Source organism: Patella vulgata, chromosome 2, assembly GCF_932274485.2.
Source record: "Patella vulgata chromosome 2, xgPatVulg1.2, whole genome shotgun sequence".
Lineage (NCBI taxonomy): Eukaryota > Metazoa > Mollusca > Gastropoda > Patellidae > Patella > Patella vulgata.
The window spans coordinates 46,587,059-46,603,316 of record NC_065880.2 but is presented as its reverse complement, the minus strand read 5'-3'; the positions used below and the strand labels follow the sequence as shown (position 1 = coordinate 46,603,316).

The window sequence follows — 16,258 nt, the reverse complement described above, 5'->3', positions numbered from 1 at the left end:
GTTATCCCTTATTTGATTTAATAAATTAGTGAAATCCTATTTAATTCCGAGCTGTAGCCGAGCCATCCGTGGGTCTACAGAGTTGATTTTGGTCTTGTTTAAATAAAGATCTAATTTATAATTTCTATATCATCTGAAGCCTAAATTAAGACTTGCAATAATCAGATTTAGCTCTTGCATAATGCATGTTTAAGTCTGAGAATGTATTGTAAACTCGGGCCTGGCAAGTCGTGTAGATGGGACGAAACACCGAGGTCTCGTGTATACATTGGCTTGCAAATAAAAGATCCCTTGGCAATTGGTCGTCGTTATAAGAGTAGATCGTAGTGCTGCTGTTCTGGCAAACTATCCCTCAAAGCACATTGCATGGCATAATATGCACGTCTTCACTAGCTCAGTCGGAGCAGAACAGTGGGACGTTAAATTTCATTTCTGTAATGTATACTTTCCACTTGTTTTTATATGATTAATGTGTAAATTTATTTCTCCTTTTCTATCTGTAATGTATTATAACATTATGTCGTTATTGTTTAAAGGGCAAAATGTAAGACAATGCATTTACCATTATCATTTGTGTTATTATCGGGCTATACTATATACCGTAAAACACCGGAAAACACCATTATCATTGGTGTTATTATCCGGTATTCAGTATTTAATGGTGTTTTCCGGTAGTTTTCCGGTATTGTAGTACTATCAGATGTTCAATCTTCAATATTCAATCCTTACGCTGTGTTTTCTTCCGTGACGAAGTTACAACTACAGTTCAGGTTCCTTTTATTAAATATTTTATTTCTACAAACTGGAAGTGTTACAATTCTTCCTAGTTTCAAATAACTAAATGGCTGGTATGACCGGTGGGGTGAGCTCTGCCGAATGCTATTTCCCCACCCTATTTTATAGGTGCCTATTCCTTTGTGTGAGGTGTTAATCTGAAGACTGATAACAACTAAGTTCTAAATATGCAAAGGATATGCACCCAAACTGAACATCGCCAGGGATTGTTCCCTTATTTGTTCGACAAATATGATATATGTTTTATAACAAAGAAATGACCAACATGCTCATTAATCTATAGTTCAGTTAACGTATACTTTCTATATTTGTGGTTATGAAGTTAAAATCAATAATATGAAAGATAACGCTATTGTTCTAGCCATCATATTTCTACATTCTTGTCTTTTGACCCCATGTCTTGTTATTGTCACAATATTCATAACCAACTTTAATTTGCGTTTCAGAATTAACTTATACCATAGCTAATATTTTGACAATGAAAAATAATTAATCAAAACCCTAATATTATTTTACATAGATGTTTCAAAGCACAAATTCTTTCCCTCCATATTACTACAGTATATAGTATTGCCGTTATTATCTGCCTCGGTGTCAGTGTAGGCCTAGCCCTATGATTAGTAGATATAGACCTAAGCAAAAATCATATCAGTACATACATGGTATCGTATTAGCTTTTTCATAAAATAAAATAAAACCATAAGCAGATAAATAGTCATGTCCTGTGGAGTGGGAAATATAATAGGCATAACCCAAAACAGCACAGTGCCACAGTATGTGAGTAGGCCTAGACCTAATATTACAAGTAGTAGATCTGATCGAAAGAATAGCGTAATGCTGCGGACTTGTTCACTTACAGTTCCTAGCTGTTCCTATATAGCAGCAATATGAAAATAAGGCTTTTACCCCACCTCGTTTCTAAGGCTTTTTTGGAATACTTACCGTCTATTTTGCACCTTGATTCTGCTTTTTTCGCCAAAAGGGATTATTTCTTGCCACATCCGACAAAAATAGTGTTGGATTAATATAAATTTGTGTCGGATGTGACAAGGAATCTCTGGGATCGAGATTGTGGTTTCCGGTCAGCTTTTGCTCAAATCAACAAGTGATCAAAACACAACATTCATTCTTTAAACCACTATATCTTAAACATTTATAATTTGGCGTAGTTTTTGACGTGTGAGGTTTCTCAAAAGAAGTGTATGCTGAGAACCAGTTTATATCCAAAACAAAATATGGTATAGCTCGAATCAATGATCCTATCCCACGCTTTGGTCAGTGGAATGTGCCACCTAATTTTCTCAGAGGTTATACAATTTATGTACTTGACTTCTGCATTTGATTTGTTCCCATAATTAGTGCTGACATCATTTCTGACTTATAAGTTCCCTTCTTGTGGCTGGATGACATATATTTGACAGGACTGTAAAACACCCAGAACCTCCTTGTCTTAAACGTACGATCGGTCTGGGACCGTTGTCAAAATTTGACGAAAAACCCCATTGCCCATGTGCAACCGGCAATTTGGTTAGTTATGTGGTTGATTATCTAGCAGAGGTGCGCTCCTTCCCGCAACAAATCCCATAATTCTTGCATTAATATAAACAAACATGAATCGTGACGACGAATTAGGATTAATTTTTAAAAAATGGATATGGCCCATGAAGAGAGAAATTTTACAATAAAAAAAATTAAAGAGTATTGGATATTGAACTGGCAATGCAATCAAATGTATTTTCTGAAATGGCATTCTTATATTATGTGCATGCGCGTCAACATCTTGTTTTAGGACTAGTTACCTTCTTTAGACTTTGTTTATAATAATGTAAAAAACCGGATAATCTAGCCAATGGCCTATTATTCTCAAATGTTGACAACTTATCCCGACTTATACTCGTAGAATGTTTTTCTGGATGATAAAGACTACATTTTAACCCGCCAATACGACATTTTTATGCGACATTACGACATATTTCGTCCAGTACGGATTAGCGCTTATTCCCTTCTTGGCATCAACACGGGTACAGAACGGCCCTTTTCAGTCCCTTAATTATTGAAAAGTTATGTTGGAATATGGAGCATTTAGTAACGGTTTCTGTTCATGTATTTGTATGTTCCTTAGTGATAGCCACCTGGACATCATTTCGGTTCACAAGTGACAGCCCCCCCCCCCCATATGAATTTTGTAAATTGCATCTCTGCATACAATTTTGCCACCAGGAATATATCAAATGTCTTAATAACAATCAAGTTGTCGGCCCTTTTTTCGTCAGATTTGGAAACGAGGTCATCAGTTCCTATTTTTGCAATAATCGACTAATGGTCAACAGGTCGAGGGATGGTGACCCAACTGTCGTGCAATAACTTGGCATCTTTTCGCTGTAATGAGTTGTCGTGGTATCATTGTGAAATGCAAACAGTGAACACAGCGATTTCAAGACTTTCGGCTGGCTTTTCCAAGCATGGTTTTCTTGACACAGGGAGTTCTTTTCTTCTTTACGCCGTTGGGTTGTTACCATTCACTTAATTTGAGTGTGTGTTTTTTGTCTTATTTTATATTTTTTTTATTGGGGGAGGGGGGGGGTCGTTTTGGTTTCCTATTGTGTAGTGTACACGAAATAAGGAGTGGGTTTTGTCAAAGTCAACATATTTACCTAAATAATTGATTTATCAATAATATAGATTTCGAAAAAAAAAAATATATATATATATATATATCACAACTGTCAATTAAAGCTGGTAGGTTTTTTTTGTCTTTTTATGGCCATGAAATAGCCTAGAAACTTAAAAAATAAGTGGTACCGTATGTTGGCAAAGTAAAGTTTTTGCTAATATTATGCTTAGTTCTCTGCAACTAACTTCTTATAAGTAAACCGGCTATTTACACGTGTAAAAACAATAGTTTTTGTGACTTACTTCTTAAATAATGTATTTGGATTTGTATTTTCTTCTATTTCTGTTACTAGTTTAAATTTTTCGCCATACTTGACATTTTCCCCCATCAAACATTGATCTGTCTTCATGAAACATACCATACATGTAGGTGAGATTTCTGAGTATTTGATTGGGGGAATAAAAATTCACGTGGGTAGCAATCGTGTAAGGACGAATTTTTTTCAATCTATTTTTCCTGTTTTCAGGTCAACTTTTGCTAATTCAACATGATGATCAAAACAAGGCGATATCTCAAATATTTAAAATATGGCGTTGTTATTCTTCTAATTTATACAGCCTATGCCAGGATATTTCCAACAAAGCTACCTGAACCAAATATAAAATCAGATAACACAGTGAGAACGAGACCAGTTAAAAGGCTTAAAAGAGAACCATTGTCAGATAATTCAACAGGGGCTAATCCCATATTCAACGGACAATATATATTGAATAATATCAGTATGTGCACCCAATCGGAACCTGTAAACGTCATTGTTGTTGTTCATACCGCTCCAACTCATTTCCTCCAAAGAGAAAACATTCGGGAAACATACGGTGCACGTAAATTGTTCTTGCCGACCGAAGTTCGTGTCATTTTTCTTTTAGGGCGCGTGGAAGACTTAAATCTACAACGGGGAATCGTCGACGAACATAATAAATATGGTGACATAATACAGGGAGATTTTAAAGATGCCTACCATAATCTGACGTATAAAGCTGTGATGGGTTTACATTGGGTTTCTCATTACTGTCCAGATGTTGAATACGTCATCAAGACGGATGATGACGTTATGTTTGACATGTGGAGGTTTATAAAGCAAGTGTATGCTAACATCCTGTTTATATCGAGAACGATATATGGCATAGCTCGTTTCAATGACTGTATCCCACGTTCGGGAAAGTGGACTGTGCCGTCTAATTTTCTGAGAGGTTATTCATATTATCCATTTCAATTTTGTATTGGATTTGTTCTCATAATAAGTGCTGACGTCATTCCTGACTTATATTTTGCTTCTTTTAAAGTCCCATTCTTTTGGCTGGATGATGTGTATTTGACAGGACTATTGCGGTCGGCCGCTGGTGGAATCGTAATAAAACGACATTTTGGAAATTTGATCTTAAATCCTCACTCAGCTGCACTAGATTGTTTGAAAGAAAAGTTATATACGTGTCCCTTTTTAGCCGTTTGTACCAAAAGCTTAAGTACATATAGGGAGGTGTGGGATTTGTTTAGACAAAGAAATAATGTTGTTATGAATCAAACTAACACCATCTTGTACTGATGATTATCATGAATCGCATCTGACTTGTCTATAGTTATTACTATTCCGTGTGAAAATATTGTTTACGTAAATGGCAAGCTGGCTACAGAATCTGGCTTAAATATCGGAAGGGACCTGTTTTTGTATTAGCCACTATCAGATTTAACCCATTTAAATGAGGTTTCAGGGTCTTTTTTCAGTTTTCGAGAACGTTGTAAAACTTGTTAATGAAACCGACCAAACCACTTTTGGGTTAAACGTTACTGGTTTGAAAATTTGTTTAAATTTTTTAGTCCGAAATTAGGTTATTATACCACACATTTAGCTTTAAAACTGGATATTTATTTTCAACAGAAATGAAATTAGCAGTGAAATCTGTGAAAAAGTTGCTTCTCTTTTCTGTTTATTTGCCCCACATAAACGTTTAAATGTGAAAAGCAAACACTGATATTCTCTAGTCCAGAAGCTAGCAAATTTCTAAATAACACATCTAGTTTGCAATGTTTGGGGTCTTGAATTAGTAGAAAGGTGATCGGGGTCTACAAAAACGCAACTCTTTAAGTAATACTTTTGGGGACAGAGCCTTGGGTATGGTTAACATTACGACCAAAATTTGTCTTATAACTCATATCGAGTACATCCACCAAACCTGGTAAAATATTCCTTAGTATTCCGTATGACAATAATAACCCTTCTGAGTTGTCAATTAAGGGGATTAGCCCACTAATGAATAGGTCAACGGTCACCACTTGTAAAAACACAAATGGGTTTCAACCTTTTCATTGAGACCCTCTGTGGTAATATGGATCTTTTGGGTATTAAGCTCTGTTTGAGTAGCACAAAATTTCACCGTTAGTTGGTCCCACCCAATCCACTTTAAATGAACATAGGTGTCAAACTGCTCCTTAGGACTCTCTGTGACAAAATGAATCCTTCGGAGTTGGCCCGTGGGTTGGCTTGGCAGCTTTATATTCTGCACCGCACAATCGACATACAAAACTTTATTTCGAGGAATCAATTGATTTTGGTATGGTTATAAAGTTGCCAGAACAGCTTCGTGACAATTTCACTTCAAATGCTACCAGAGATTCACTGCGGTCAAGCCATCAACCGATGCTGATAATGAGATCACCGGTCAGAATGCGCATAGGTGTTCCACAGGCACGACCAATGTATAAAATGAAATGGGGTTTAAACGTCATGCTTTTGCTTCTTTTTTTGTGAAATTTTATCTTTATCAACCTACATTTAAAGAAACAATTTATTTATCAGTGTTATTGATAAAAGCGAGTTGTTTTCGGTTTTTTTAATGCTTCTTTATAAATTCAACATATTCAACCAAAAAATTGATTTATTATAAACAATATAAATTTCGACACTTATTAAAACTGTCAATAAAACCTGTTGTTTTTTATAAGCTTCGAGTCGTGGTGAATGTAGTAATGTAGTACGGTCACTGGCATTATTTAATTAATCAAGTATTTCATGAAGATCTTCAATCTCGATTACTTAGAAGAAGGTTTAGTAATTTTTTTTATATATATACTCTTATGATATTCGACGTGTCTAATGGATTTATAATTGTTTAGTTCAAATTTATTTGTTGGATCTTGTCATTAATATTATAGTGGGAGGTAGCCCTTGCAATTAAAGTTTACATTTTGATTTGCTATTAAACTATACAGCATTGTATTGCTTGAATGGCCAGGCATTGCCTAACAATAAAAAGATACCTCGAATCCAAACTTGTGCTGAATAGAGGATATTTTTTTAAGAGAGACTTGTTTTAATTGGGCTATAAAGAAATGGGGAGAGAGAAAGTAAAATTCTTCATTGATCTGCATTTGTTGATGATGAACCCTTTAACATTTTCTTGTCTTCAGATAGTGGCTAATCAACACGATGGTCAAAATGAGATGCGCATTCGTTAAAAAACCATGCCTCAGATATGTAAAATATGGCATTTATATTCTTATCATTTATGTCTTGTGGATTCAAATTATTTCAAATTATTTTCAATATAAACTAAATTCGACAAATAGCAAAGAAAACGGCATGCTCAATGAGCGCATATTGCCAAAAAAAAATTATAAACCAGAAACCCAGTTAAAGAATAAGATTAGGCGGAGCCAAGGCACAGAGTCAGATAATCGATCTAGGCACACACTAGAAATGATCCCAGAAACTAATGATCCAGTGAGGCATAATTCAGAAATAATCCCAGAAACTAGTGATCTCATGAAGCATAATCCAGAAACTGGTAATGGTAATACCGTGAGGCATAATCCAGAAACAATCCCAGAAACTAGTGATACCGTGAGACATAACCCAGAAAAAATCCAAGAAACGGGTGATCTAGGGAGACATAATCTAGAAACAATTCAAGAAACTAGTGATCTAGCACGGCATAAACCAACGATAATATCAGATATCAATGATTCTTTGGGGAATAAACAAGAAATCGTGTCAAATATCAGTGATTCAATCAGTAATAACCCAGACATCGTTTCAAATATCAGTGATCGGATTCGGCATAAACCAAAAATAATACCAGACAATCCAATGAGACTTAATCCAATATTCAGAGGACATTATATATTGAATGATGTCAATATATGTGCTAGTCCGAAATCTGCAAACGTCATTGTTGTTGTCCATACAGCTCCTGGTCATTTTAACCGAAGACTTGACATTCGCGAAACATATGGTGCGCGTAAATTGTTCTTGCCTACCGAAGTTCGTGTCATATTTCTTCTAGGCCGCGTAGAAAACCAAACTTTGCAAGATAGAATTTTCAATGAACATTCTAAATATGGCGACACAATACAGGGCGATTTTAAAGATGCGTACCGTAATCTGACGCATAAAGCAGTGATGGGTTTACATTGGGTTTCTCATTTTTGTTCAGATGTCAAATACGTCATTAAGACGGACGATGACGCTGTGTTTGATATGTGGAGGTTTTTAAAAGAAGTGTATGCTAAAAATCTTTATGTATCTAAAACAATATATGGTATAGCGCGTTATAACGATCCTATTCCACGATCGGGAAAATGGAAAGTGTCACCCAGAAGGTTAACCGGATTTACAAATTATCAATTTCAATTTTGTATTGGCTTTGTTCTCATAATTAGTGCTGACGTCATTCCTGACTTATATCGTGCTTCTTTCAAAGTTCCATTCTTTTGGCTGGATGACGTGTATTTGACAGGAATGTTGCGATCTGCCGTTGGTGCAATTGAAATTATAAACCATAGTGGAAATTTGGCATTAACTCCTAGGGAAGACGGCCTTAGATGTTTACAAGCATTTCCTGAACAGTGTCCTTATTTAGCCGTTGGTTCCATAAATTCAAACATATATAGGGTGTTGTGGGATTTGTTTAAAAAGAGAAATGAGAAATAATAAATGTTTTAAAAGGTAATGCTGTGTTTGTAATGATGTGTATAATAATCCAGTGCAGGATATGTGACTAACAATTTATTTATTCAGAATAATAGTTTATGAACATAGAGGTTCTGACCACAGGCGTCTGTAAAGTTGGAAATCTTTAAAAAAAAAATAACAGAGTCAAATAACTCGGCTCTATTAGTACACGAACGGATCGCCCAAGTCAACTAATTAGACCGGGAGCCCAGGGGGTCAACCTAGCTGAAAAGTGTACCAATTTTCTCCTATATGGTATCAATGTGTGTATATCTGGTATCATCAGAATGTAAGTCTGCCGGGTTTCTGGTGGTGGGTGTGGTATTCCACGCCCTAAATGCCATGACCCCCAACTAGGCTAGATTAGCTCAAAAGTGTACCACACGAAAATCTTACTGCAGTGTACCGTACATCTTCAGGTATTACAAAAACACTCTGACAGACATTTCTAGTGGCGGGGTACCCCTGACAGAGCTATGTAATTGCCAGACATTTCTAGTGATGGAGTATCCCTGACAAGAGTTATCTAATTTCCAGACCAAACTAAGGCTAGATTAGCTCAAATCTGTACCAAATAAAACAGCTTTGGAGTTGTTCAGTACCACCACAGGAGTCATGAATGACCACTGCCAGACAGTTTGTGCGGTGGGTTACCCCTAACAGACACGCCCAAAATAACACGACCCCCAACTAGGATAGATTAGTCGGCACGTGCTTTCTTGTGTTATTATTGTCATAAAGTACCAAGTGGAAACAATAATTAACCCCAATTTTAGCTGTCTAGCCAAGACAGACCCCAAACACACGAAGGCAACTAGGTTAAGCTCTGTGAATAGCAATATGGTATAGTAAGATACCAAGTTTATCCTTATGACAATAAGTAGGCCAGGTAATGCCCCCAATAGACTTGATAACCAATATTACATTTGCCTGAAATATAAAGAAGTTGTATCAGTATTGTGCTTGAAAACGGCAATAGCATAGTTGTTAGAACGCAGCCCCAATTAAATACAGTAATTGTTGTCCATAGAATTGCTGTGTTTATTTTAATGTGTCCAATTATAATAAATGTCGTTTAATAAGTTTGAGTTCAAGACATGACTGTAGATTATAATTTATAAATCATAGATATTTTGTATTTGTAATAAACGTAATATATTACAGGTTCTCTGAGTTTTTAAGGTACAAGATATTATAGCGCTGCTGTCGCATAGGATAGTCTCACGACATGGTGTCATAATAGAGACTTTTGGCAAGCGTAATTTCCTGGTCCGTATCGCGTATCCGTATGGATTTTGCGTGTGACGTCATCAATGTCTGTGTATTTCTCATACGTGATACGGCACACGGATACGGCAGCACGTATGGAACGGCTTTCATACGGAAATGGTCCGTATAACACTGTCGTCTTTTTACCGTCTTTTTGCTACTTTTAGACGCTGAAATGTTGCATCATAGCCTTTTTATGAATCTATGTGTATCCTAGAACACGAAGGTGTATATTTGTTGATGTGATTTTAACAGTGATAACGACTGGAATTTAATCATTATTTTTGATGGGTTTTTCTCGGAATTTTCATATTTTTCCCGCCTGTCTGCATACTGGTTGATCTACGGGCTAAATTTTCTGAAATGATACATTGGTGAAACCAAAAATTGCTAAAATCTGCCAAAACTCTAAAACTACATTGACGCAGCGTATCACGCATACGATACGGATACGGGATACGGATGGGAAAAATCCGCTTGCCAAAAGTCTCTATTGTTTATTTTGCCTCGTGACGCAAGACTGTGTCCCAAACACGACACCAGAGTGCCACATTGTATATTTGGAAGCTCGTGACCAGGATAGTTCTGACACAGTGGTTAGTGGCATATTGTGTCCAAAATATTTTGTTAATACAAAGTTAAAACCCGGAGAGGAAAGGGAAGGGTTGTGTGTAGGATCTCCCAATACATTTCAATCCTTGCAAGATTTCATATTATTTCTCTGGATCAGAGAAGGGTTCAGACCACGGTTAGGCGCACCTGGTTACCAAAAGAAAAACCCAGACACCATACCACTAGAGCCCCTGATTTATAAACCGTACAATGACACAATGTGCCACATGGTCCATATGGTCCACAACACATATTATTCCAATATTTTACCGTAGACGATTTACCTGGTAATGGGTTGGGTTATGAAAAAACAAAAACGGCGTTGACATCATACATCAAAGACAAATAGTCTGTGAGGTGTGGCCAAGACACCTGGCATGGAGATAACCCAATCCCAACACTTAAATGTCAAAATAAATAATCCGATCAACATGAAAGAAGTCTTGTATAGAAGCGGATACGTTTACATGGTCGGTACTGTCGATGTAACTGGGAGAACGGACAAGAGGGGATCACGTGGCTAAGTGGGTAAGGCGCCGGCTCGCTAGACCTGGAGGTCGGGTGTTCGATCCCTGCATTGGCCGAGAAAGTTCATCACGATTTTCCGGCGTGGTTTTCCCTTGTCAGTGATGCAGGACGGAGGGCCTGACACGGACAGCTGTCTAGTCGTTCGGATGGGACGAAAAACCGAGGTCCCGTGTACATATTTGCGTGCACGTAAAAGATTCCTTGGCAGTTGGAATTCGATAAAAGAGTAGGCCTTAGCGCCGCTGCCCGGGCAAAATTTCCCTCATAGCACATTGTATGGCGTATGCTCGTCTTCATTAGCCCAGATTAGGAGCAGAACAGTAGGACGTTAAACCCCATTTCATTTCATTTCATTTCATTTCATTTCATTTCAGAACGGACAAGAGTGCCACAGTAAGAGTTACTGAAACTTGTGTTGCATTCATCAAACCGAGGCTGTTTAACACGAATGAAAACAAACAAACCAGAAAGTCAAACGTATCTAATGTGTATCCTTTAATATCGAGGTTATTTTATTTTAATCTTAATCCTCTAAACGCAAGTTTATGTTAGATAACCTACAATTTTTGTTTTTTGCTTTCTGATTAAATACTTTTCAGTCAATATTTCTGAAACTTTATTGTTGTACATAATTAAAGAAGCTATAGGCCTTTTTCCATTTTGCCCGTTTAAACAGCAGTTTGTAAACGAAAATAAAACGTTTAAAATATTATGTTCTATATGTTTCAGTGTATGTAAAAACTAATTTGTTTATCTCGATGACCTTTACGTGTTTTTGATTTTTTAACTTTCATTTCAGACTGTGGGTGCTCAGGAGAACTGACAAAACTGGCCGTGAGTAGCCCAGCTGGGATTGGTGTTGCGGGTACCGGTACAGGTTTTGTATGTTTCTCAACATGGTCTGACTGTGGTTGTGTTTTCAACTTTTCATTTTCCACTTCTTTATATAACTTATAGGCATTGTGTTCTTCTCTCATGATATCATCGTATAGCCGCACTCTGATGTTTTCGTCCTTAAAACGTAGCCCATAATATAGGAGATTCGCCCGGGCAGACATGTTATTAACAGTAAAAACCCACATACTCTTATACTGGCTACAGGATCCACCCATATGGACATATATCGGATCAAATTTGAGATTAAGTATTTTGGTCTCTGACTGCGATTCAATCATGTTTTTGACATCTCTGTGTGAGAAATCGCCGTTATAAAAGTTAAAACACAGAACGTTGGAATTGGGAGGAGGGAGTTCTCGGCGCATGCGAATTGTTGGAACATATTTCTTTTTTTTCCTTTTTGCAACACGTCGTTTAACCTCTTCAAACAGCGCTCGTTCTTCGACCTTTGCGATGGAAGGCGTAGAGGCTGATTTATAATTCAAAACAAAACTGGAATAATAAACAAAGAACAATTATTCTATAACAAGGTCAACTCGAAAAATTCAAATATCAGCGTACAATTTATTAGAAAAGGAACATCATCTCTCAACCCTAAGCACATCAGTGTACCTCAACGTTTTTAGCTACGTTCTAGTAGCTAACAATTTATTAGAGGGGAAACAACTCCAATTCACCAGCGAGTTACAGATCTGCAATGAGTATAAAGTAATGTCATATCAAGCTAAAATGAAAAAAATGCTTGTGGTCTGACGTTAACTCATCTTAAAAAGATAGTTTTGGGACTAACAATTGGTTATTCCTTTTAAAAAGTCCGATTTGTCGGTAATATGCTTGCACGGAGAGCACCGTGTACATTTTAATCAACATTTTAAATGGCTTACTTATTGTGTCATGCGTAAATGTGGAGCCGCGGTGGCTCTGTGGGTAAGACGCTGGCTCGCCAACCAGGTCTCGAGTTACTCCCGGCGCTGGCCGAGAAAGTTCCTCGGGATTTTCCGGCGTGGTTTCCCTTTGTCAGAGGTACAGGACGAAGCGCCTGACAAGGACAGTGTCTAGTCTTCGTATTGGACGAAAAAGTGAGGCCCCGTGTAAACCAGGGCGTGCACGTTAAAGAACATTTGCCAATTGAATAGAATTGTTATTACCATGGAACGTATATACGGTTCATTTTATTACCTAAAGGCCTACAATAGAGATCAAGTACAAAAGTATCTATTAATTGATTTGATGGCAGACATTGTCTTAAAAGACAATATTAGTGTCAGTCATTATCACATATGTGATAGAACTGGTTAAACACGTTCCAAAAATAATTTTAACACAGCGATCATTGCTACGATAGATGCGTTATGAAGATTTCCGGAAAGGGGAGTGGCGAACGCAAATGGAAAACACGAGTTTACCTTCTATATAACTGACTGATGTGACGACTGACGAGTGATGTTTTTATTAAAGATACATTATGGGAGATTAGATAACGACTTGGCAGTTCTCACTATAATAGTTAAAAACTAGATAATGTAAAAGCAATTTGCTGAAAATTTCAGTCAAATTGATCCACTATGAACCGAGAATTAAGCGATTGAATTTTCCACCTATCCTCGATCATCATTGCTAAAGTCAGTACAATAAAAAGAGCATAGTCTCGATTATCAATTTATTGATTTAATCGTGAAGGGAAGTTACGCATAAATCGGGTCATAATCCACTCAGGATCGCAGGCTAGCGATGCCATCGAGGGTTGATTATGGTACGGATAAGTTAATTAATGTCTAATTGATAATTTAGATAACATTTCAGACCTAAAGATATACCTGCAATAGGCAGATTTACCTCTTGCATAATGTATGTTTAAGTATAGAAAGAATGAAAACAAGGGAATGTACGGACTATTTCTATTACTTTTTCGAATTATCAGATATCCTCTCACAGCCTCACATAACAACTTTTGGTCTTCGAAGGAATTATTAGTGAGCAGAAATTATTCGCCCGTATATCTGTTATCACTCGTTACGCCAGTCATTTATATAGAAGGTTGCTGGAGCACGGGGGGGGGGGGGGGTGGCCGATTGGTTAGCACGTGAGCGCTGTATCATAAGGTCTGTCATTGAGTCAACTGGCGTGGTTTCGATTCCCCGGTTGTAAGTGATTAGGAGTAGGATCACCTGCCCAACCTCGTGGGTTTTCTCCGGGTCCTCCGGTTTCCTCCCACTGCTAAAGACCCCTACGCGCAAGCGAATTGTTGAAATAAAATTGAACCAATGACCTAGTTTGTGTCGAGTGAACGTTAAACCCCATTTCTCGCTCTCGTTCTCTCTAATTCTATAGAAGGATAACTCGTGTTTTCCTTTTGCGTTCGTCACTTCCCTTTCTTGAAATCTTCATAACGCATCTATCGTAGCACTAGCAGTGATCTCTGTGATAAGTGATAATGGCGGACAACTATTGTCCTTTAATATAGACTTGAATATTTCTATGTATGAAATTGCTATACTATAGATTGGTATAATTATTTCAAATGTCACACAATCTTTTTTGTATTCATATCCGTATCAATTATAATTTTCAGATCGAATAAATTCAGTTCCATTCCGTTTCTCATTAATTAAAGTCAGACAATAAAGTATTTCATTTTGTATTTAAGATTCAATCGATTTAATCAAGCATAGCACAGGGTATAAATAATTGATTTGTTATATCTTTATGTTTAAAGTGGCAGCATAGCAAGAGACTAAGCTTTATTGCCAAACCTCGATAAGGATATATTGTTTTACAATGTATAACGTTTCCACTGCAGTAAATGTGAACTGATTAGTGCGTATTGTGTGTAGAGCAGAATTTTGAAAGGTGGCGTGCTTTCCCATCGCCAACACACCCAATAGGACACTGTTCATTAAAGGTACAAGCGGGAATCCCTGTTCATTAAAGGTACAAGCGGCAATAAACCCCGCAGATAGACTCGGCACACAAAACTGCCTAGGCTATTTCAGACGAACGTAGAATAAAAGGCAAATGTAGCATTTAAGACAATTCACAATCAAATGTCAATGTGGACTACTACTCTTGATTAAATAAAAAAAAACTGGTCCAAAACATCGACCAATCTTAAAATAAATAAATGTCCATTTGAAATTTATATTATTTTCTCAATTCTACTGATTTCGAAACGCCGTCATTTTTTAGCTACCAGTATATCTGCTAACATTGAGGTCAATAATATACCACTTTCAATTGAGGTTTTCATACATGCTGAACAGTAATTGATATTTTCCCAAAAAAATTCATTCGAACATCTCATGTGAGAGCAACTCATTGAGTGCAATTAATTACAGTTGATAAATTTATAGTGGCTGTCCGAGATGCTCCTCCGATCTTCTATCATAAACCAGAAACACTCACTGTTGCACATTAGCCTTTAAACAAATAATTATTAACGTGGGAGAGTCTTATTTTATTACAACAAAAATATACCCACCTATCCATTCTACGAGGAAGTCTTGTTATTGTTGTTTGAAATATTTCTGGGTGTTGACTAACTACCGGGGCAGACGGGTGTCGTAACTGTTGAAGGCGTGATTCTTGAATTAAGGTTTTCTCTGTTCTTGATTTCCTCAAGCATGGTGTCTTTAATAAACTCGTACTTTGTTTTCTGGCCGAACAAATTTCAGAGGATTCATCCAATGTTTTATTTGATTCTGACCTAAATCCCAAATTCATGAGTTTCCTGATGCTCTGTTCAAATGCAACCGGGTCTGGAACGCGACCCAAAGGCAGTTCATCTTCCATATTCGGTTCCATATAACTAACACTCTTCTTGGACGTACACTTCTCAAGCCGAGGCAAAGCGCTTTGTTTGGGTAGTTGATCGAGCTTGCCGGCGTTAATATCGGACAATAATTGCCAACTAAAATCTCTGGTGAAGGGATCAAAAGCGAATACACCTCTACAGCCTTTATCTGTAGCTTCTGCAAACAGTTCCTTTTGTGGTGACGAACTATCCGAACGTAAATCTCTGGGTGAGCTGTCTAATAATGAAAGTTGTTCTCCGTGAAAATTTATCCTTGACACCGGGTATAGCTTATTTTCTGTATTTAGCTTTAGTTTGCTGAACTCCGGTATCGTGACGTTATCGGTATTAATTAAGATGAGAGCTTGACTTGAAGTCGGCATCTGTAGAAAAGAAAAAAAATGATTATAATCGATTCACGGCATGCGATGAAAACAGTTACGTTATAGTGACTATGACGTTATATCTTTATTACGTAGGTGTTTAAAGTACTATGGATACAGGCTGGATGATCGTAGATATTTTTCATTGACACCATAATACGTAGTGTCTGGTAATTCATCAGCGCATAATTAGCTCTAGTATAGTTGTAGCGGATATCATGAACGGGCAGTATATTCTTACTCTTACTTGACATCTGAAATAGTTCGTTACTGGGTATTAACATTTTCCCATTTTAGGAAATCCAGTTTATCTTGATTAAGTATTTCGATTTTCTGGGCGTTTTGTTGTTATTTATCACAGG

The 16,258-nt window shown here is 37.1% G+C and overlaps 3 protein-coding genes across 3 annotated transcripts; 2 read left to right on the top strand and 1 right to left on the bottom strand.

The window, feature by feature from the left end:
• Positions 1–4,176: 4,176 nt before the first annotated feature.
• LOC126809501 (UDP-GalNAc:beta-1,3-N-acetylgalactosaminyltransferase 1-like) lies at positions 4,177–4,932 on the top strand. The gene is made up of 2 exons (XM_050534120.1): positions 4,177–4,817; positions 4,912–4,932. The coding sequence occupies exons 1-2, from the start codon at positions 4,191–4,193 to the stop codon at positions 4,930–4,932; spliced, it is 648 nt and encodes a 215-aa protein (XP_050390077.1). The 5' UTR covers positions 4,177–4,190.
• Positions 4,933–6,781: 1,849 nt separating this feature from the next.
• On the top strand, positions 6,782–9,428 carry LOC126811695 (uncharacterized). The gene has a single exon (XM_050537528.2). The coding sequence runs from the start codon at positions 6,894–6,896 to the stop codon at positions 8,394–8,396; it is 1,503 nt and encodes a 500-aa protein (XP_050393485.1). The 5' UTR covers positions 6,782–6,893; the 3' UTR covers positions 8,397–9,428.
• A 2,070-nt stretch (positions 9,429–11,498) lies between these two features.
• On the bottom strand, positions 11,499–15,890 carry LOC126811696 (uncharacterized). The gene is made up of 2 exons (XM_050537530.1): positions 15,202–15,890; positions 11,499–12,215 (listed from the first exon to the last, which is right to left on the bottom strand). Exons 1-2 carry the CDS (start codon positions 15,522–15,524, stop codon positions 11,552–11,554), a joined length of 987 nt encoding a protein of 328 aa, XP_050393487.1. The 5' UTR covers positions 15,525–15,890; the 3' UTR covers positions 11,499–11,551.
• Between the last annotated feature and the right edge of the window lie 368 nt (positions 15,891–16,258).